General features: G+C 33.4%; 1 protein-coding gene across 3 annotated transcripts in view; it reads right to left on the bottom strand.

Moving 5' to 3' along the window:
- The window catches only part of LOC120327030 (rho guanine nucleotide exchange factor 12-like), a 43455-nt gene that overhangs the window by 1801 nt on the left and 22848 nt on the right, over positions 1 to 18806 (bottom strand). For 2 of the 3 annotated variants that reach the window (XM_039393408.2, XM_039393410.2), the window contains 25 exons: positions 18685 to 18786; positions 17935 to 17980; positions 17123 to 17205; positions 16541 to 16689; positions 15608 to 15649; positions 15122 to 15227; positions 14473 to 14587; positions 10617 to 10806; positions 10117 to 10218; positions 9446 to 9758; positions 8448 to 8624; positions 8242 to 8367; positions 7666 to 7783; positions 6980 to 7077; positions 6350 to 6427; positions 5841 to 5925; positions 5247 to 5411; positions 4594 to 4727; positions 4009 to 4094; positions 3557 to 3662; positions 2936 to 3083; positions 2041 to 2565; positions 1663 to 1952; positions 993 to 1133; positions 464 to 555 (listed from right to left, as the gene is read on the bottom strand). In XM_039393408.2, the coding sequence (XP_039249342.2) occupies positions 511 to 555; positions 993 to 1133; positions 1663 to 1952; positions 2041 to 2565; positions 2936 to 3083; positions 3557 to 3662; positions 4009 to 4094; positions 4594 to 4727; positions 5247 to 5411; positions 5841 to 5925; positions 6350 to 6427; positions 6980 to 7077; positions 7666 to 7783; positions 8242 to 8367; positions 8448 to 8624; positions 9446 to 9758; positions 10117 to 10218; positions 10617 to 10806; positions 14473 to 14587; positions 15122 to 15227; positions 15608 to 15649; positions 16541 to 16689; positions 17123 to 17205; positions 17935 to 17980; positions 18685 to 18786 (3570 nt within the window). In that variant the 3' untranslated portion in view covers positions 464 to 510. The remainder of the gene's footprint in view (positions 1 to 463; positions 556 to 992; positions 1134 to 1662; positions 1953 to 2040; positions 2566 to 2935; positions 3084 to 3556; positions 3663 to 4008; positions 4095 to 4593; positions 4728 to 5246; positions 5412 to 5840; positions 5926 to 6349; positions 6428 to 6979; positions 7078 to 7665; positions 7784 to 8241; positions 8368 to 8447; positions 8625 to 9445; positions 9759 to 10116; positions 10219 to 10616; positions 10807 to 14472; positions 14588 to 15121; positions 15228 to 15607; positions 15650 to 16540; positions 16690 to 17122; positions 17206 to 17934; positions 17981 to 18684; positions 18787 to 18806) is intronic. The other variant, XM_039393409.2, reaches the window with a different exon arrangement.

Genomic DNA, 18806 nt, shown 5'->3' with positions numbered 1-18806 from the left:
TGGCCTAACCCTAACCTGGTACACACATTACCGAAGTACCATTTTACCTCTTTATCATCAAACAAATAAAGCACAAACATCCATAAAAAAAAAAGAAAAATTGGCACAGAAAATATATCCAGAACAACAGATATTAAGACACTGGGTAATATGAAAAAATTGATACAAGACGATATAAATTAAAATTTTTGTAACATTAAGACTCATAGTCGCTAACTCACATCTCTATACAAGACAATTTAACTACTCAGGAGTATGGACATACTAATATCACATTCAGAAACCCCTAGTTACACCCTATGTCGAGTAATAAACATGAACTGATTATGTAAAATCACTAATTGAAATAATAAAATATACTGATCTCACTAGGATATATCTTTCTAAAGGTTAATGAAATACACACTGAACTGGTTTAAAAAAAATTCAAAAAAAAAAAATACTGTTGGCAGATAATAATTACCTGGTAAAATTTAGTTCTGTACTTTGAGAAGCAACAAAACATTATTGTCATGTAGTTTCATCATTGTCAGAAGGAGGTGTGTCTTTATCATTCTGTAATAATCATAATGATGAATCAAAAATCCTATATGTGCATCAAAAACCCCTGGAAGGACCGACACTAGCTAGCTTATAAGTTACAGAGATCACTAAAAATAGGAACATTTTTGCAAACACACCATTGATTAGTCCTTGTTGGGTTCTAAGGATTGAAGCATGTGTGAGAAGATTAGGAATAAAAAAATATGTGGTAGATTCATGAAACACATTTTATCATTAGTCCACGTTTTTTTTATCAACCTACTCATACAAGGACCGTAGTTATAATATAACAACACACTGAAAAAATATTTTTCGAAAAAAAATTAGTCTTCTCGGAAGCAAATTATATTACATGGAAATTTTATTTATTTATCATTGTTTCTTTATATGTTTGCCAATCTACACGCATAATGACAGTTTGATATCGAGATCATAAAATGACCACCGACCGTATTAGTAGTTGCCTGTTCATCATTAGACATAGCTGACACATTAGATGCTGTGGAGTCCATTTGATTTAGTTTTGTGATGAGCTGTGAATTTTCATCTTCTAATTTCTGTTTAGCCTCAGTCATTTCTTTAACTGTCCGCTAAAAATTAATGTAAACTTAAGATGTACAATGAGAAGTGAAAAGAATAATCCTAATCATTTGGTCTATAAACAAAATAGATTACAGAATAGTACGTGAGAAATCTCGTTCTTATTGCGGTTAGTTTTATCCATTTTGTTAGTAGGGTAGCAAAAGTTATATATATATATCACAAATTTTTAAGGCGAAATTCTTTTGCCTTTTAGCTCCTGACTTATAAGGCAATCAGATTGATCATTCAAATAGCTTATTAACAAGCTCAGTTAACATCCAAGAATGCAATGTTCATGGCTGACGTTACGAATGTCCATGAGTATAAGTGCAGTTTAAAATTATCAGTCTTTGAACTTTTTGTCAATATTATATTTTCAAATGAAAGTTTCTTTCTCATGAAAATATTACAGTAATCCATACAGACAGTTTAAAGTCAAAAAAGGGCAAGGAAAATCTCATTTTTAAATCCAAATTCTTATGAAATCACTGCCCTCATACTAAAATCTTAGTTACATCCCTGTCTATTCACACTTACCAGTAAATGAATAAGTTGTGATTCCAATTGGTACGTTAAACCCAGCATTTTAGTAACATCCAGAGAACTAGCTCGACTTAAAACTCCACTTGTATTATCAGAAGTAGACGTCGATATAGAAATATCTGGAGCAATAGCTTGCGAACCGAAATCTAGTAAATTGTCATCAAAATCAATTGGTGATACAAGTTTAGGTGTTGGTAGAGATTCCGCTGCTGATAAAGTGTTGTCAGATTCTGCATCTGCTTCTTCTGCTATATCGACGCCAGCATCAGATATAACAGCCGAACCTAATTTTCAAATATGAAAAGATAATGAAAATAAAACCAGCAAAAAACCCATCCAAGTCATTCACAATCTTAACCCGAATATACAAACCTTCTTCCATCGCGTCAGCAGATGACAATGATGTCAGATCTTCCGTAGTATTCTCTTCCTTCTCTTCAAAAACTTCCTGAATCTGTGAAACAATCTCATTTGGTGATTGTATATTTTCGGCGTCATTTGAAACTCCTTCTGGTGATGGTGAACCAGGTTCACTTGCCGTCTCATAGTCAGACCCCACTAAGTCCAATGAAGCATTGCTAAGTCGATCCGATATGATGTTACTACTAACAGGATCAAGCGAAGAAGACGAGATGAGATTTTTGTCCTCGTCTTTTGAGTTTTCGGTCATTGATTCATTTTCTGTCCAATTCGTTTCTATAGTATCATCAGTTGAATTTTTTTCGTCGGTAGATTTCTCGAGTTGTCCATCTGATTCTGATTTATGGGTTGGAGTCGACGAGCCCATTTTTGAATTGATTGATTCTGGAGTAGGTAATAATACAGGTGGTGCCGTTGGTGGTAAAAATACCGTATCAGGACTCAAGGCATCATTCAGCATCATGGTAAGTCTTTTCGCTGTGAGAAATAGAAAAAAATTATACATAATATTGAATTTTGGTATTCATTTGTGTATATGTGAACATGGCTTGATTTGGGGTACCCCAAAAAACATCATTCAGTCCTTTATTATTCCTGCTCCTAACTTACCTCAATCCTGAGAATCAGGATTAAGAAGGAAAATAAACATAATATTGATTTTTTTTTATACTGTTTGAATATATGAACATGGCTTGATTTGAGGTACCCCAAGGAACACCGTTAGGTCCTCTATCATTTCTGCTTTTATCACAACTCAATCCTGAGAATTATAATTCTCTGTTGGCTATACTGTATTGTTGAAAATAGATGAAAACACAAGTACGTTATATTTTTCTAAAAAACTTACTGCATGTTATTGTATGCAACACAACGGTATCAGGGTCAGCACTACTGTCTTCGAGTGACATGTCAAGAACGTTTTCTAACTGCGTGGATTCAATACCGGCATAAGATGCCAACAAGTTGTGCTTTTGTTCAAGTGCCTCAAATATTTCCTGCAAGCAAATCACAAATTTAATTTTTTTGCTGTCATTGGAAAGCATACAAAATTCAACTTCAAAACAGGTTGAAATAGAGCAACCAAGTAGGTCTCTATATTTTGTATCATTATTGCGCAAATTCCGTTCCATGCCTTTTATGATTCCATTGAAAATATTGAGTTAAATTGCTGTGTTATTGATAATTGTGACTCTGTACCTGCAGGCTTCAGAACTCAGGACCAGAATCAGCAAAAGCAAGATATTAAAAACTACGGGCCCTGCTACAGGTACTATCTTATCATAGGACGAAAAAGAATATTGAGTATTTAGTGGAATTTCAATATTTTTATGGGCTGTTATCAGCAGAACTATATACATGAACATTTCATATTGTATTCTATATTGTGACAAAATTCCCATACTGGCCACAATATAAAGTCACTGGGGTAACACATAGTGTGACTAGCAGTTTCTTTACACAAACTTACATCATGTTTTCCTTGTATTTTACCCAGAACGGTTTCCTTGCTCAGCTGTTCCTTTGTGATTTCTTGTTCTTTGATAACATCTTCATGTTTCTCAATATTCGGTGGACTACAAAAAGAGATAAATAAACTTGATCTAACAATTTAGGAATGAGATTAATTCATACTATAATGGAACATTTAAAATATTTGCATTGATCCGAAAGTCAAGAATTAACCTTACCTCAATCATACTGGTGAATGATATTAAAAACTGTATTTCTGAGAAATTTAGCATATGGCAATAACATTTGGTCATTTGGAACGTTTTTTCGCGTCAACCTGTACTTTAATTCGTCATATGTGACCAACGAAAAGGTGGTTTCCATTCCCAAATATTTTCAGCATGAACCATGACTTTCATTTATTTTAAGAACTAAGCAAAAGCAAACTATGCTAACTAATTTAACATGTACCTTTCAGGTTGAATAGGCCTAGATGTTTCAGGTACCATGAATGCTGATCTTCTGCTGGTAGTAGGCACTCGTATTGATGTAGCATCCTAGATAAAAGTTGTGTTTTTCCATATTAGTAAGAAGTGATTAAGATGTGAAATAAAAGTGAAATCGTGTAGCTGATATAACAATTTGGCTTGACGGTTGGTACATCATCCTAAGTAATCGCACCACTGATTAACCAGGTTTGAATTCCATAATTAAAAAATGCTGGACTTGCCGCCACAAGACAACCATTCAATCAGGTTTAACTCAAACCTGTTTAGTATGACAATTCCTGTTTGTTGTGACTTGAGATCCATATTAAATTTATTGCAGTTTGAAAATGCACCAGACCTGTGGGCTAAAATATTTTGATATACCTCTGGCAATAGTAAACAGTGTTGCAACCGATGGTACTCTAAGAGCTATACGAGGGTTTCCTCCATGTCAAATTTGTTAGGAAAACAGATGAAAGGTAATTCCAACAAGTGAAAGCTTTTGGCAAAATAAATTCAGACAAAACAATAAAAAAAAAGGAAAATCTTGATATAAACTGAAACTAACATTTTTCTTGGCAGATTCTGAAGTCGACTGAACAATTTTAAGCCACTCCTGCGTCTCGTGAGATGTCATTGCTACAAGTTCATAAATCTGAGCACCGAATTCAGATGTTGATACAAGAAAAAAAGCCCGTTTGTCTGAAATTGAAAAAATTCAAACTAGCAATATGAAATGAAAACGAATTTGAAAAATTGTTTCCTTAGGCAAATCAATCGTTATTCAATTTAAACTTCATTAACTAACAAATCATTTTAGGAAAGAGATCCTTACACATTACCATGATATAATTTTCAAAGTTATAAACTGAAATTACGGCGCTCCAAAGTGTGTACCAATACAGAGGTAACTATTTTTGTTCACCTACTTTACATCAAGTTGTGTAAAGGGACTGAAACCTATGGGAAGGGGGTATATTCACTTGGCTACACATACAGTCCCCAAACTCGTAATAGAACTAAAATAAGGAAAATCGGAATAAAATTATGGCCTAACCCAAACCTGGTACACACACTACGCGTGAGTATCGAAAATACTATAGGATTTATTGTATCAGAAATGATATTACAAATAGTTTATCAATGATTTGAAACAAGAAATCGTTTTAATACAGACAATCAACATTATGTGAGTGAAATAAACGGATTTAACAATCTTACCTGTAGCTACATTCCGTACAAATATTTTTGACAGTTTCAATATAGGAGGTTGCACCGTACTTTTCAAATCTTTAGACGTTGTGCTTGTATGACATTTTAGAACATATTTTTCATCTTGTTTTTGCAATAGCACCATAATGTCTTCAAATAACACACAGTGGAGAACTGAAAACCAACATATCATCACGTTCTTAGTATGCCGGCTCGTTATTACTACAAACTGCTCTATACTTAATCGGTATTTAATCGGTAAGTATGTTGATAGTTATTTGTCTGTTTGTCTGTTAGATGCACGCGATATCTCACAAAAGCGAGATTGAATCTGCTCCAGATTTTGCATGTGCATTCATCATATGTCGGACCAGAAGCCTATTGATTTTGGATGAATTATGTCGTATAATTAGCGAGTTATTAATTAATTAGTGATGGGACACAAGGTGTCACTATGGAGTAAGAGCGCTGTTTTTGGGGATCCCCTAACTTTCGATCGATAAGTCTTCGGTCTCGGACCGATATTCTCGTTACAATATTAATATAAAAATATACATGATGCTACTGCACAATAGAAGTAAAGAAATATTATGACAAGCTTACCGACACTCTTCTTTTTCTCTGTTTGTGTAATTCTCCATGTTAAAGGTCCTTGGTGAACCAGTTTTCGTTCAGTTAAATTAATATTCTGCGAAAATTATAATTAATAATAATACTAGAATAGTAGAATTCTATACAGATAATATCAAAAATTGAGACTTGAATTTGGGACTATGTATGTATATCTGAAATTTTTTTTTCTTTACATGCACAAACTTAACGTAGGGGCAATCGTAGAATTTCAGTCACCATTGAGATATGGATTTCAGACCCAACTGAAAGTGTGATAAATTCGGTTGAATATATTTGCAACAGAAAGATTCCCAAAAAACGAAGTATTCTTTAGCATATTAATCGTTGCTCACGTAGAGCAATGTTTAGATGAAAAGCGTGAAATACCACAAAAAACTTTTGGAATCCAATTCTAAAAACAAGCGTTAAATCAAAAAAACTACCGGTACCTACATCATGTATTCAGTTAACAAAATATTGGTGAATGAATAAGTATGTACCTTGTATTCCTGGGCGATTGGATGATTTACTTTATTGAGTGAACTTGCATCCAAATTCTTCTGAATTTCAACAATTTTCTGAAATGTGTAAGAAAAAATGGGTATTGTTTGTCTCAACATGAGATTAATCTAAATTTCCCTATTTCATACAAAAATCATTTCCTATATATATTCTAACTAGCATTGAAAATTGAGAGGCCACAGAAATTCTTCTACAAACAAATAACTATACTCCCATATTGCCTGTACCAGGCCAGGGTCAGGCCATAATTTTATTTCTATTTTCCTTATTTTAGTTCTCTTGCGAGTTCAGGGACTGTCTGTGCCAGCCAAGTGAATATACTCCCTGCCCATAGGTTTAAGTCCCCTTACACAACTTGATGGAACAGCATGAGTTACCTCCATATTGGTACACACACTTCTGGAGCAACAAATTAACAGATAATGATGGGCATTGTTTGTTGCCAATATAAGGGATATTGTATGAGCATAACTCTACCACAGGGTCATCACAAAAATTTCATTACATAAATTATGACACCGACAAAGAACAATACTACAACAATACTTTCCAGCTCAATCACCAAGCTAAAATAAGTTTATAGAATAAATCATAACATGTTATATTACCTGATGATCTTCTGCAGCTTTGACAGCTTTATTGACGTAACTTAATATTGCTTTGCATTGTTTCTGTACCTTACGCAGTTCTCCAGCTTCATCTTTTTCTGTAAAACAGTAGTTTTTTGAATTTTTGTTAGAAATTCAGGTAAACATATCCACAAAATTTGTTGTGAATTCTAGTAAAATCAAAAATTTTTAGGACATTTGAAGAAATTCAGAAAACTTGAATACCAAGTAACCAGTAAAATTTGACATATACTGGTATCAGGATGTTGCTGCATAGCAGTCGTACCCAGAATATATCTGAACTATTTTTGGAATAGATAATTGTACAGCGATGTTATATGTAATGCTATTACACATAGCAAAAATCAGTCAAGACAATAATACAAACAAGTATAACAAATCCGATTTACATACATAGATTTACACACAACTTTCAAATTCAAGCCATATTTCAAATTAGAATTATTTTTCTATCAACCAAAAACTGAAGCTTGAGTACAATTTCATTAAAGGGTGTTGTAACCTGGGTTGCCTAGGGCAAGCTTACAAACCTTCTAAAACAACTCAACTCCTCAAGAATTAGCATCTGCTTATCTAGGGCTTTGTTTCGAGCATAGTCACCCCATAGAATGTTATTAGAGAAGGTCAGTAAAAGTAACTAATATTTTTGTTACTACAATACATACTTTTTGTATTCTTTATTATATTTTCGAGAAGCAGTGGATATTTGGTCAATCTTTGAAACTCAATCGGAACATAATCTTTTAACTGTAATCGTCGACAAATCGGATGTTTCTCAGTCATCTGAAATATGTGGAACAAGATGTAGAATATAAACCTTGTAAGTTGTGTGTATAAGTAAGTGATGTATAAGAAGTGAATCTACTTAATTACCTTTTCAAAAAAAAAAAAATTCCCAACATTTATTCAGGACAAAATTGTGCGATTTTACAAAGTAAAGCGAACTAGTGAAGAAGACTAAGTTTTGTTTAACTTTTTTAAAGTCAATTTTGAAGTCTAAATGACATACTGTACTATTGAATATTCCAATTCCCAGATATTCAAAATTATTCTGATATTCAGATATATATGAAATCTAATAATATTAATTTTGATTTGAATTCATTCAAATATCCTTCATATCTCCAATTAAATTGATTTAAGAATATTCAGTTAGCGTTTGGGTGTAATCCATTTACCGTACAAAAGTCCATTTAGTCGATGATCACTTACGGAATAAAACAAGAATTATAAAAAATTACCTGTATGAAAGAGTTAAACTTCTGATCTTTTTTACATCTTTCCTTTATAAACTCCAGAGCTGCAGTTTGATTCCCGCAATATTTAGCACATTCATTTTTAAATTTTTCGCCACGATCACCATCAAACTGAATCAATGAAAAACAATAAATTCAAACATTAGTATTTTTTTACTTGTGTGGGTTGTTGAAACGAAGTCAATTCTTACCATTTCTAACAGTACATGTGAGATTTCTACTATAACGTGGCCATCTTTTTGTTTCAATTCGATCAATGCATCTTTTAATTTTCGATGCATTGATAAGATTTCCTGAAGATTGGGAAATACTGTGAAAAGATCTTCTTGACTCAGTCCACCTTCACTTTGCATTTTATTGTAAAACAACTGCAAAAAAAGAAGTGAATATGAGAGTTATACATCAAGTTGCAATGAAATACTTTTGGAAATTTAAAAATTTAAGCTATTCAAGATAAGTATATATAGGAAATGGTACCTGGGCAGTGTGTGTACAGGGTTAGGCCATAATTTTATTCCAATTTTCCTTATTTTAGTTCTATTGCGAGTTCGGGGACTGTCTGTGTTAGCCAAGTGAATATATATACCCTCTGCACATAGGCTTCAGTCACTTTACACAACTTCGTGTAAAGTAGGCAAACAAAATTAGTTACCTTCATATTGGTACATACACTTCTGGAGCGACCAGGAATTAGTGGTATAATATATCACCAGAAGGAAAAACAAAATATTAGGAAATATATATCTGAAAGCATAGGGTCGGGGGTCACACTGATATCTGAAACAGCTTATCACATGGTAAATAATGACCAAAATGGGAATCTGATAAAAAGACTTACTTTTAGAGCAGTGGTTCTTAACCTTTGCAACCTTCCAAACCGCTACGTGAAAACCAGATGATAATCAGACCACCAATAGGGGGAAGCTAATTTTTTATGAAAATTTCAAAAATTTGATGGAGTATGAATTCGTCAAGTGACTTTTGAGCATAGTCTGATTTTTTGGGGTTCTATTTGAAGAAAAAAACTCCCCAAATGGGTAACAAACCCCAGGGGTTCACACAGAGTTACATTCAGAAACACTGATTTAGTGCAATGTCAACTTACACATCAATCTGTAAGAATTATTTTAATAACAGCAAAACCATGTCAAATAAAACCGATGAAAACATTTTCAAGCCAAATACCAACCAGATTAATTATAAGCAGATCTCGAACATGATGTTTTTCAGTGTGAAGCAGTTCGCTAATGATCTCCTGTCGTTTGATTTCTTTTTTGTCCTGTTGTTTGATAACATCTCGTGGTGTCATTTGCGACCATTGATAATCAGGTTCGACTTCAAGTTCAGGGTTCGCGGCGATCAAAGGTGCGATCATATCTTCGTATGTTGTGGATGACAATGATCCTGAAGTTTGCGAACCTGAGAGACTGATAGAACCAGTAGAAACCATTGACGATGTGGAGTTTGAATTTGACATCTGACTAGACGTATCACCGTTCCCTCTGTTTGAAAATTGAAACAGATTGAAAATATATGAATTTTTTTGAGATGTGTTTTATATGCTTTTCCCGCAGAACGAGGCTCTACATAAGCACTATCAGGTAAGGAGATACTATAGCTTGAAATTACCAGAATCTTTTAGAGTTAAGCATTGCCTATCCAATTTAGGTGTTGGTGGGCATGGGATTTAAACCCGAGCTTCTAACAGGCAGGCGCGCTAGGAAACGACATGAAAGGTTTGTGGTTATGCTATCATGGTATCTTGGATTTGACAAATGAATGAATTTTTTAACAAATTTAAAGTGGTTACATTTCATATGGTAAATTTACAACTTTAAAAATATTATGAAGTGTTATTACCTAATGGCAGACTCAACAGCCATGGAATCTGGATCACTGTTGCTTTTACCAGTTGCTGATCGATGTCTCTTGTCACCACGGAAACTACCAGATCTTCCAATGCTTAATAAATGAACAATAATTGCAAATAATTCATTGGTATGTAACCGATGATATTTGATTACACTCAGCATATTCCAAGCACAACTTTAATAAAAAATCAAGAAGAGATGTATTTGAGGAATGTTATTTACTATGCTATTGGCAATTTTAGATGGATTTTGTATTTTTCCAGAGATGCGACGCAATAATACAATTGGCCAACATAGCAGTCAGAACAAGAAATGCGAAACAAAGGGCACAGCTGTATGTCAGGCCCCCCTAAAATAAAGAGACCAATGTAAATGTCAAAACAGTATTCCCATGGATTAAAATAAAACAACAAACTTTTGTGAAAAAGCAATTTCCACACAACAATAATCTTTTATAACGATATATCCTGAAAGAAATAAAAGGCATACCTTTTGCTCTTCTTGGTTCCCGGCACATCCAGTACATCAGAGTTTTCTGCATTGTTTGTTGATGCTGATTTATTGTTATCGACATCCTGAAATTTACCAATCATTTGACTAACATGTCCACCATCTCCTGGATGAGAATCTTGTTGAGTAGTCTGCATGACCGGAATCACTGTGGACAACATCAATGAGGCTGTTTGAAAGTTGGAATCAACAAAAAATTAGCACCGCAAAACAAAAAGTAGCGATAGAGAAAGCGTGTGAGAGTGCCACCAGGCTTGTTCATAGTAACACATGCAAAAATGGTAGGAAGCAATTTCCATTGCAAAACTACAGGGTTTGCTCTATACCAGACATGGGCAAAATACGGCCCGCAGGCCAAATACGGCCCGTTGGATAATTCAATCTGGCCTGCCTGATGCTGCCCCAACCAAACTTTGATGTAAAAATTAGCGTTTTCTTTAGCAAAGCTCAGGGAATTTGTTGAGATTGCGGTTAAATTTAGTTTGTTTTCCACCTTTGCTTTGTAATATTGTTCTTAAAATGTAACTTTTGACGTCACACTTACATGACCCGACTGACTAATTAGACAAAATTTTTGGCCCCTGGTTCGAAAACCTTGCTAACCCCTGCTCTATACTATTTGTCCATGTGATACTATGTAGCTATATTAGTATGGAAGCTTATTGGAATGTTAGAAAAATTGAGCTGAAACAAAATAGCAATGCTGTTAGTAAAGAATGCATTCGCGCCTTTTTTTTTTCTTTTTTTTTTTTAGCAATTAACATTAGGAAAAGGTTATAACACGATATGATAGAAGACACAAAAGTAACAATAAAAAGGTATTTTGAATGAATACTAAAATCCAAACGTGCAAATTGCCGATAATTATACATGGAAGAGAAATCAATGTTTGATATGATCATAATACTCGAGTCAATAACATATGAATTGACATTGAACTTTGTAATGGGAGATTTCTTTCACTTCAGAGTAAGCGCATCAAACAAAGCAAAATTACAGTCAATACCATAAATTATATACAATCGATAATTTACTTCAAACAGTTCTGTTCATTTTGTTCGAGCTCAACAAATCATTTGATGCTCAATTCTACAATTGCTTCAAACAAAATACACAAAAAGTCCATGTTATTACAACTATATTTTAGGAGAACAGCAATCTTTTGAGTTTGGCCTAACCTATCCAATTAATAACACACTAGATAAGATGATGTACAGGGGCTCAAAATGAGGTGTCTAACCTAAAAAGAAAACATAATTAGGCAAAATGTGTCACTGTCAGCCACTAGTGCAGCCATCAGATTATATTTCCATTTTCCACACACAATTTTCCAGGTGAAAAAAATTGTGTCATAGCAACCCAAAGGTGTCATACAATTTTGCATTCAGTTCAAGTGTCTTCTACAAATGCATGAATAGAATACTTCCCATGTTCAGCAAAACCAGAAGAATGCTGAAATATTTTATCAGTTAAATGGTAATATTGTACTTTGTTTAGTTTAGTAATTTATTAACCAGTGTCTGCATTAGTTGCACATAATGTCAAATGTGTACAGAAGCAACAATCGCGATTCAGGGGAATTCCATTGATACCGTTAATGCTGTAGCGGCAATGTGGTAAGGTATAACATTTTTTGTAGATACTCTGATAGTCAAGACGCTGTCTATATTATGGCAGCCCAATAGCTCACCACAGAAAAGTTCATGCAAATGGTGATTGGAATTAGATATACATCCCTATTTTTAACTGTTAGGTTGAATTGTTAAAAAAAAAAAAATTCTGAAGTTCGTAATCCGTATGGCATAATATACACAATTTCCTACACATTGGGCATAATGGACTACATCCTGCGATTATAACAATCAAGTTATCACATTATTCAATATTGCCTGCTTTGTCTAAACTAAATTATCACAAAAAAAATTAGCCACACATTACAATTTGGAATAAATGATTGAAATAAATGTTGATTCAATGAAACTCCAAAATCATATTTTCAATTAACTTCAAGATTGGTTTAGATTCCCCTTTAACAACCAATTTTTTCAATCAATAAACACCTGGTCTTCGAAGCGAAGCATTTTTATCATTTTCTTGATTAGCCTTATCTTTGGGAGATGGTTGGCTTTCCTCAAACACATTGTTGATGGTTGGAGAATTCGATGATGTTGGTGATAAAATAGAATCAGAATTTCTTGGGGTTTCGGATTTGCTTTGTGTGGCATGATCTATTGGAAAAGGTCCGTCAATTTGGACGGTAGTACCAACATGAAATACAGAAGAACTCGATTCTTTGCTAGCTTTTGAAGCTTTGTCACGTTTTGATGATTCTTTGACTATAAAGAAAGCAAAATTTCACCGGCATGCTAATTTCCATTTTGAATATATTAGTAATGTTGGGACCAGAAACTTTGCATCATAACTTGAGTATTTCCTTTCAAATATGCTTGTACTTCTCAAACCAGAAGAAAAGTTTGACCACATGCTGAACCATTCGTCTTCAAACACATTGCTATTGTTGAAACCAGATATACCAACATTTTTACTACACACTGAACTATTTGTTGCAAATATACTGGCGCTGGCTGCCTAAACCAGAATACCTTTCCCCATACTCCTGTGCCCTAAAAATTCTGTCACTACTCTGACCAATAAAAAAAATTTGATTTTACATTCTTGACCAATTACTGGAACTTCTCAAACCAGAAGAATTTTTTGACCAGATACTGAACCATATGCCTTCAAATATTCTAGTTCCTTTGAAAAAAAAATATGTTAATTCACACAAATTCCAATACATTTCAACTCGGTGCTTTATCATTTTTAGAATAATCTTCAAATATCTATTGTAACCAGAAGAAATTTTATACCATCTGTCTCTAAACATACTGGTACTGCCAAAAGAGGAGAAAAAAACATACTGAATTATTATCTGACCACAAAAACACTGGCAATTCTCAACGTGTTTGTATCACATACTGTAATGATCGTTTCCAAATAGAACCATAATGCGAATACCTGGAGAAAATTTTCCACTACATACTAAACCATTTGCCCTCAAATATATCAGTAATCCGTAATTTTTATATCGAATACTAAACCAACTCTTTGGTATACACTGAAATACTATACGCAGAACAATATTTAACCATTTATCTTCCAATATGCTGGTACTCCTTCAAACAAAAGGAATTCTTATACTGCATATTGCACCATTTACCATAAATATACTGGTAGGTTTCAAACAAGAAAGACCAAGTCTTTTCTTGTACATATATATTGATCCAACATAGTTGCGCAAAACCAAAATAACATTTTCTGGGAAATCTTCTTGCAAAAAAGGGAGTGAAGACTATGCATAAACACACAGAAAAAAACTGTTTCTATGTTGAAACATTCTTAACGTAGTGGAAGTGGCCAAAGCCTATCCAGATGAAACGTATTATAACTGGCTATACTTTGGACAGACAAACAAACTGAGAATATTAGCAAATTGTACGAATGAGAATTTGCAGTCTTATTTTATGCTCCTACTACTTTGCTTGAAAAAAATCAAATTTCAAAAATAGGTCTTTTTGAAAGCAAAAAGAATAAGGAAAAATAAAAATTAATCCAAAAATAAATACTTGAATGAATAAACAAAAAAATTTGAAAACTATCTTCAGACATCAGCAAAATAAATAAAGCTTGATTACTCTAAGTCTGAAATAACAATGTTTTAAGACAAATTGAACCTAATTTCAACTAAAATCCACAACTATTAGATGTATTGTTACTATGTCCTCTAAGCTACTCAAAAAAAAAAGCAAATAAAATTTTCAAGTATTCAACTAACCGGTTCCTGACGTAGTTTTCTTTTTGCCGAACTTCTTCTCGAAAATACTTATTCGTTTGTTTGGGTCATCGATAATTGATTCCATACTACCGGCAGCTTTTGGTCTCATTTGAACCTTGGAAAAGGTGAAATGTTATACTTTTAATAACAAGAAAATTTGGTGACAGAAACTGCAGGTTATAACTGTGTCATGTCATAGTTTTCCAAAGAATGAAGGCTTCGCCATAGCCAATTTTTGGTAATATTTTTGCAAAAAATTCGAAATTCAATAATTGCACATGTCACCTAACGAAGAAGTTCTAGATTCACGAAAACATGTCGTCACTCAGCAAACATTTTGAGAAACCTTTTCTACTACAGGGTTTCATTACAAATAAATTATTATAAAAAGTAATACTCTATCTCAATCATTAGTGACTACAATCTGAAGTGAAAGATTATTTCAACTTGAAAAGGTCGCACGACTTTGTATGAATGATGCTTGCAGGATCATAATTATTTTACAAAGGTTAATCATCATGGAAATCACAATGTATCTTTCTTAGTTAGTATTATTAACTTGCTATTTAATTGTTAGTCTTTTATTGTAGCACTGAGCGCCTATAATAATAGTCACACTTAGAAAATCTTCTAAAAACAATTTATTCACCGGTCTTGTTCGTAACATTGACCCGAACACTCTTGATGTGATTTTGCTTTTTCGTTTTCCAGTCCATTGACTGAGTAACTTCTCAAGCACTTCAAGTTTAGCAGTACTGAAATAATAACAAATAGTCAGCATATTGTGAGCGATTGTCTATTGCAGTGTTTAACGACCTTTTATGTCTTGTGGCCCCTTTCTGGGAGATTTTAGAACCCATGGCCCCTCTGTATATCATTCCAGTGGTATGCATAGTTTTAATTTGATTGCCAGATCCCGAATCCCATTATAACAATTTAGGTTCAACGAAGTGAAAACATCCTGTGAAATAATCTTATCAAGCAATGAAACTAGAAAGGTAAAAGTAGGGAAAAAAACAACTGCTTTGTAGCCCCCATCAGCCAGTTTTTAGTATTTATCTTGTTTTCCATTCGTTAAATCGGCATTATGTGTTGAATATATTGTGCGAAAATGACAAAAAAACTAAAAACTCACTTTTTTACAGCTTCTGTATCATCAATACCAGCCTGAGGTTGCCTGAACCATAATGAAAAATATAATAATAATGACATATAATTATTTATTTATGTAATGTAAGTTATATACACTCTCCAGTCTCCACAGTTGGCTGCCTGAGTAGTCCACTCTCCACTGTGTGGGCAAGTTAAAATTCAGCAGAGTATGATTATGTGAAAAAAATGTATTGGCCACAGGGCTGTTAGTGTAACTTAACTATACATGTAAGACGTCCTCCTCTGTCCAAACCCACGAATGCAGAACAATTAATTGGTGATCAGATCCATTTCCAAACTGAATAACTTTAGAAATAGCCAAACTGTTGTTGTGACTAATGATTCAACAAACTGTTTAAATCAGGGGTTCGCAAACTTTTTTCTGTCAAGTACCCCCCCGAGTCAACAACAATCAACGCGAACCCCTGGTAATCTGACACCAAACAAAGTTGTGATATACAGATATATTAACTAACAATTTGTTGCAACACCAATTTATTGACCATATGTAACTAAATTAAATCGTCTTGTTGACATTATTGCCCTTGTCGTCTGCCTAACTAATGAATTCTTAAGATCTCTCCCTAGTTACAATAAGCATAATCACTTCTCCAATGCTCGCAGCACACTGTCTTTAGAGATTTCACAGTTTGTACGCAAAGCCTTGAATTTCACATTGTTGCATTATAATCACAACAACGCAAGATCAGGGAAAATCTACGTTTCAATTGGCGTCTAGTTTCAATGGGCACGCATTTTCCCATGGTAGTAATAAAGGATAATAAAAAACAGCAACATACAAAAACTCGACTGTCATACAAGTATCCTTGGAAATCTTCTCGTGAACCGCTGGGGGTTCGCGAACCCCAGGTTGAGAACCCCTGGTTTAGATATTTAGTTCAAAAAATGCACTTACCCGAGATCTTGCATGAGAGGAGCAAGTATTTCTTCAACAATTTTGGTTTCCTGGACAAAATCCATGTTCTTGGTTACTTTATCTTCGCCGAAGCAATGGGTAAGTCCTTGGTCTCTTTTTACGCAGAATTGTTCTAACTGAAATTTCACCTGAAGTGAAAAGCATTAAACATGGGTGATATGAACGAGTCGTGTAATTAATGTAAATATTTCAATTACAAAGATGATAAAAAGGTTAGTTTCTTTGCAGGAATGATCAGGTTAACATTCCATATTCCTGTTCTTATTTTTTATCTTTCAATCCTAACAAGGCTCTGTACAAGTATCCACTGATATGTAAGGGTGGGGGGCATGGGATTTGAACTCATGATATTTCACCTACGGTGACAACATAGTTGCATATCTATTCCAATAAAAATATTTTCAAATCCAATTCACCTACAAGCCTTGTACTTCAAATACAAATCACACAAAGTAGATCACACAAATATTATTTGAAATAATAACTCTCTTGATATAAGATTCCACAGTTTGTGGTCAGTGTAATTCATGATCAATATTCTGTAAAAAATCTAGAACTCACCGTTTTGAGAGCGTGTTGAACTGCAGGATCAAAAACAGATCGCAGAGCTTCCTCTGATAAGCTTTTGGATTGTATTGCTTCAACTGTTGTGAAATACAAATATTAGAGTAATGTAATTATGTAACAAACAATTGCAAAAGAATATGCTTCATGCAATGCTGTAAAACAACAATATTGTACTAACAAATTGAATATTCCAATTAAATCTAAATTTATTATATATAATATTTAATATTATCACTTTGAGCAATTGAAGTTTAACAGTAACAGCAAAAACAGCCCTCATTCAATTTTAAAAAACTGCAAAACTAAAGATTCAATCAAATCATTTATTACTGGCTTTTCCGAAATCAAACATTGAATATACATTGTAATTCTATACAGAATATTTCTGATATTAAACATATTTAAAATGATTTATTTTAGATTGAAGGTATTTGAAATATTTGATTAATCAGTTCTACCCATTCCCTGTATACTAATATTAAAAATTTGTTCAAATGGCAACTATTTGACAAAGAAAGATTTTAAGTAATAATATGCTTCTCATAAAAAAATACGATTTGTGGTATGACAAGATTTTCTATTAGAATGCTTAGAATCTCAATTAAGCATAAGGTAAAGAAAGGCTGATAACCAAAAATTCTTCAAGTCCAGCTCTCATTATCATAACCATCAATTTTTTTTACCCTTGCATAACATTTTATTCCCGCTATTATTCTGCTCCTAATCACAAATAAACCTTTCTTCCATTCGAGTTTCTTTTTCCTTCTTATTAACAAAAAATATTATAAACACCAAGCAAAACAAACCTATACTTTTTGCAATTCCATCATCCAATCCGTTGAACCTCAATATCTAAAAAAATAAAGAAGTCAGTTAGATTGAAGGTAGATAAACGGAAGAGGAGCAAGCTAGAACTGTGCTTTGTTTTAAAAGAGACATTATTTTAAAATTAAATGTTTTTGAAATCAGGGAATCCAATAAGTGAGTGATCCTTTTATGTGTATGCAATTGAATCAATTCCATATAAAAATTTATCACATTCAGCAAATATAAATGTATGTTGTGTTTCGAATACTTTCAGATATTGGAGAGTTATATTCTGTTTTATCTATCACAATCACAGAGTCATTTTTACTTTAACTTTACTTTAAATTCTTTCAATTAAATATTACGGATGCACTGCCCTGTATTGAGTATAAGGACCTAAGGTATTAAAAAGTTGAGCAAACTATATATGAACAAAGATACCTTCAATTAAGAATCACACATCGAATATCTGATATCAAAATGGAGATTTCAAACTGCATTTAGCTGAATTTAGCTTAGCTGAACTAGATTTAACAGCCAAAATAACATAATTGTGACCAGAGATGTTCTTGGGATACTGGCGAAAACTGTCTCTCTACAGAGTGTCACATTACTTTTCATTGATTTAGTTTCATTCAGCATACTTCTGTGGGAGTGACATCGTGGCTGGCTCTAATCTGGGTATCAATGTATGTCTAGTTTTAAATCAAAATACCACATTCAAAGAGAAAGTGATTGAAAATACTTACCGCTGATGAATTTATATAGGTTTTTGATATGTTGTCTGCTGACTTGTTTAATTCCTTTGTGTTGGATATCAGTTTATGCTGTTCAACACTCAAAACAAGTAACTGGTGGAAGAGGAAAAAAT

This window comes from Styela clava, chromosome 4, assembly GCF_964204865.1.
Source record: "Styela clava chromosome 4, kaStyClav1.hap1.2, whole genome shotgun sequence".
Taxonomy (NCBI): Eukaryota; Metazoa; Chordata; class Ascidiacea; order Stolidobranchia; family Styelidae; genus Styela; species Styela clava.
This window is presented reverse-complemented; position numbering and strand designations above follow the sequence as displayed.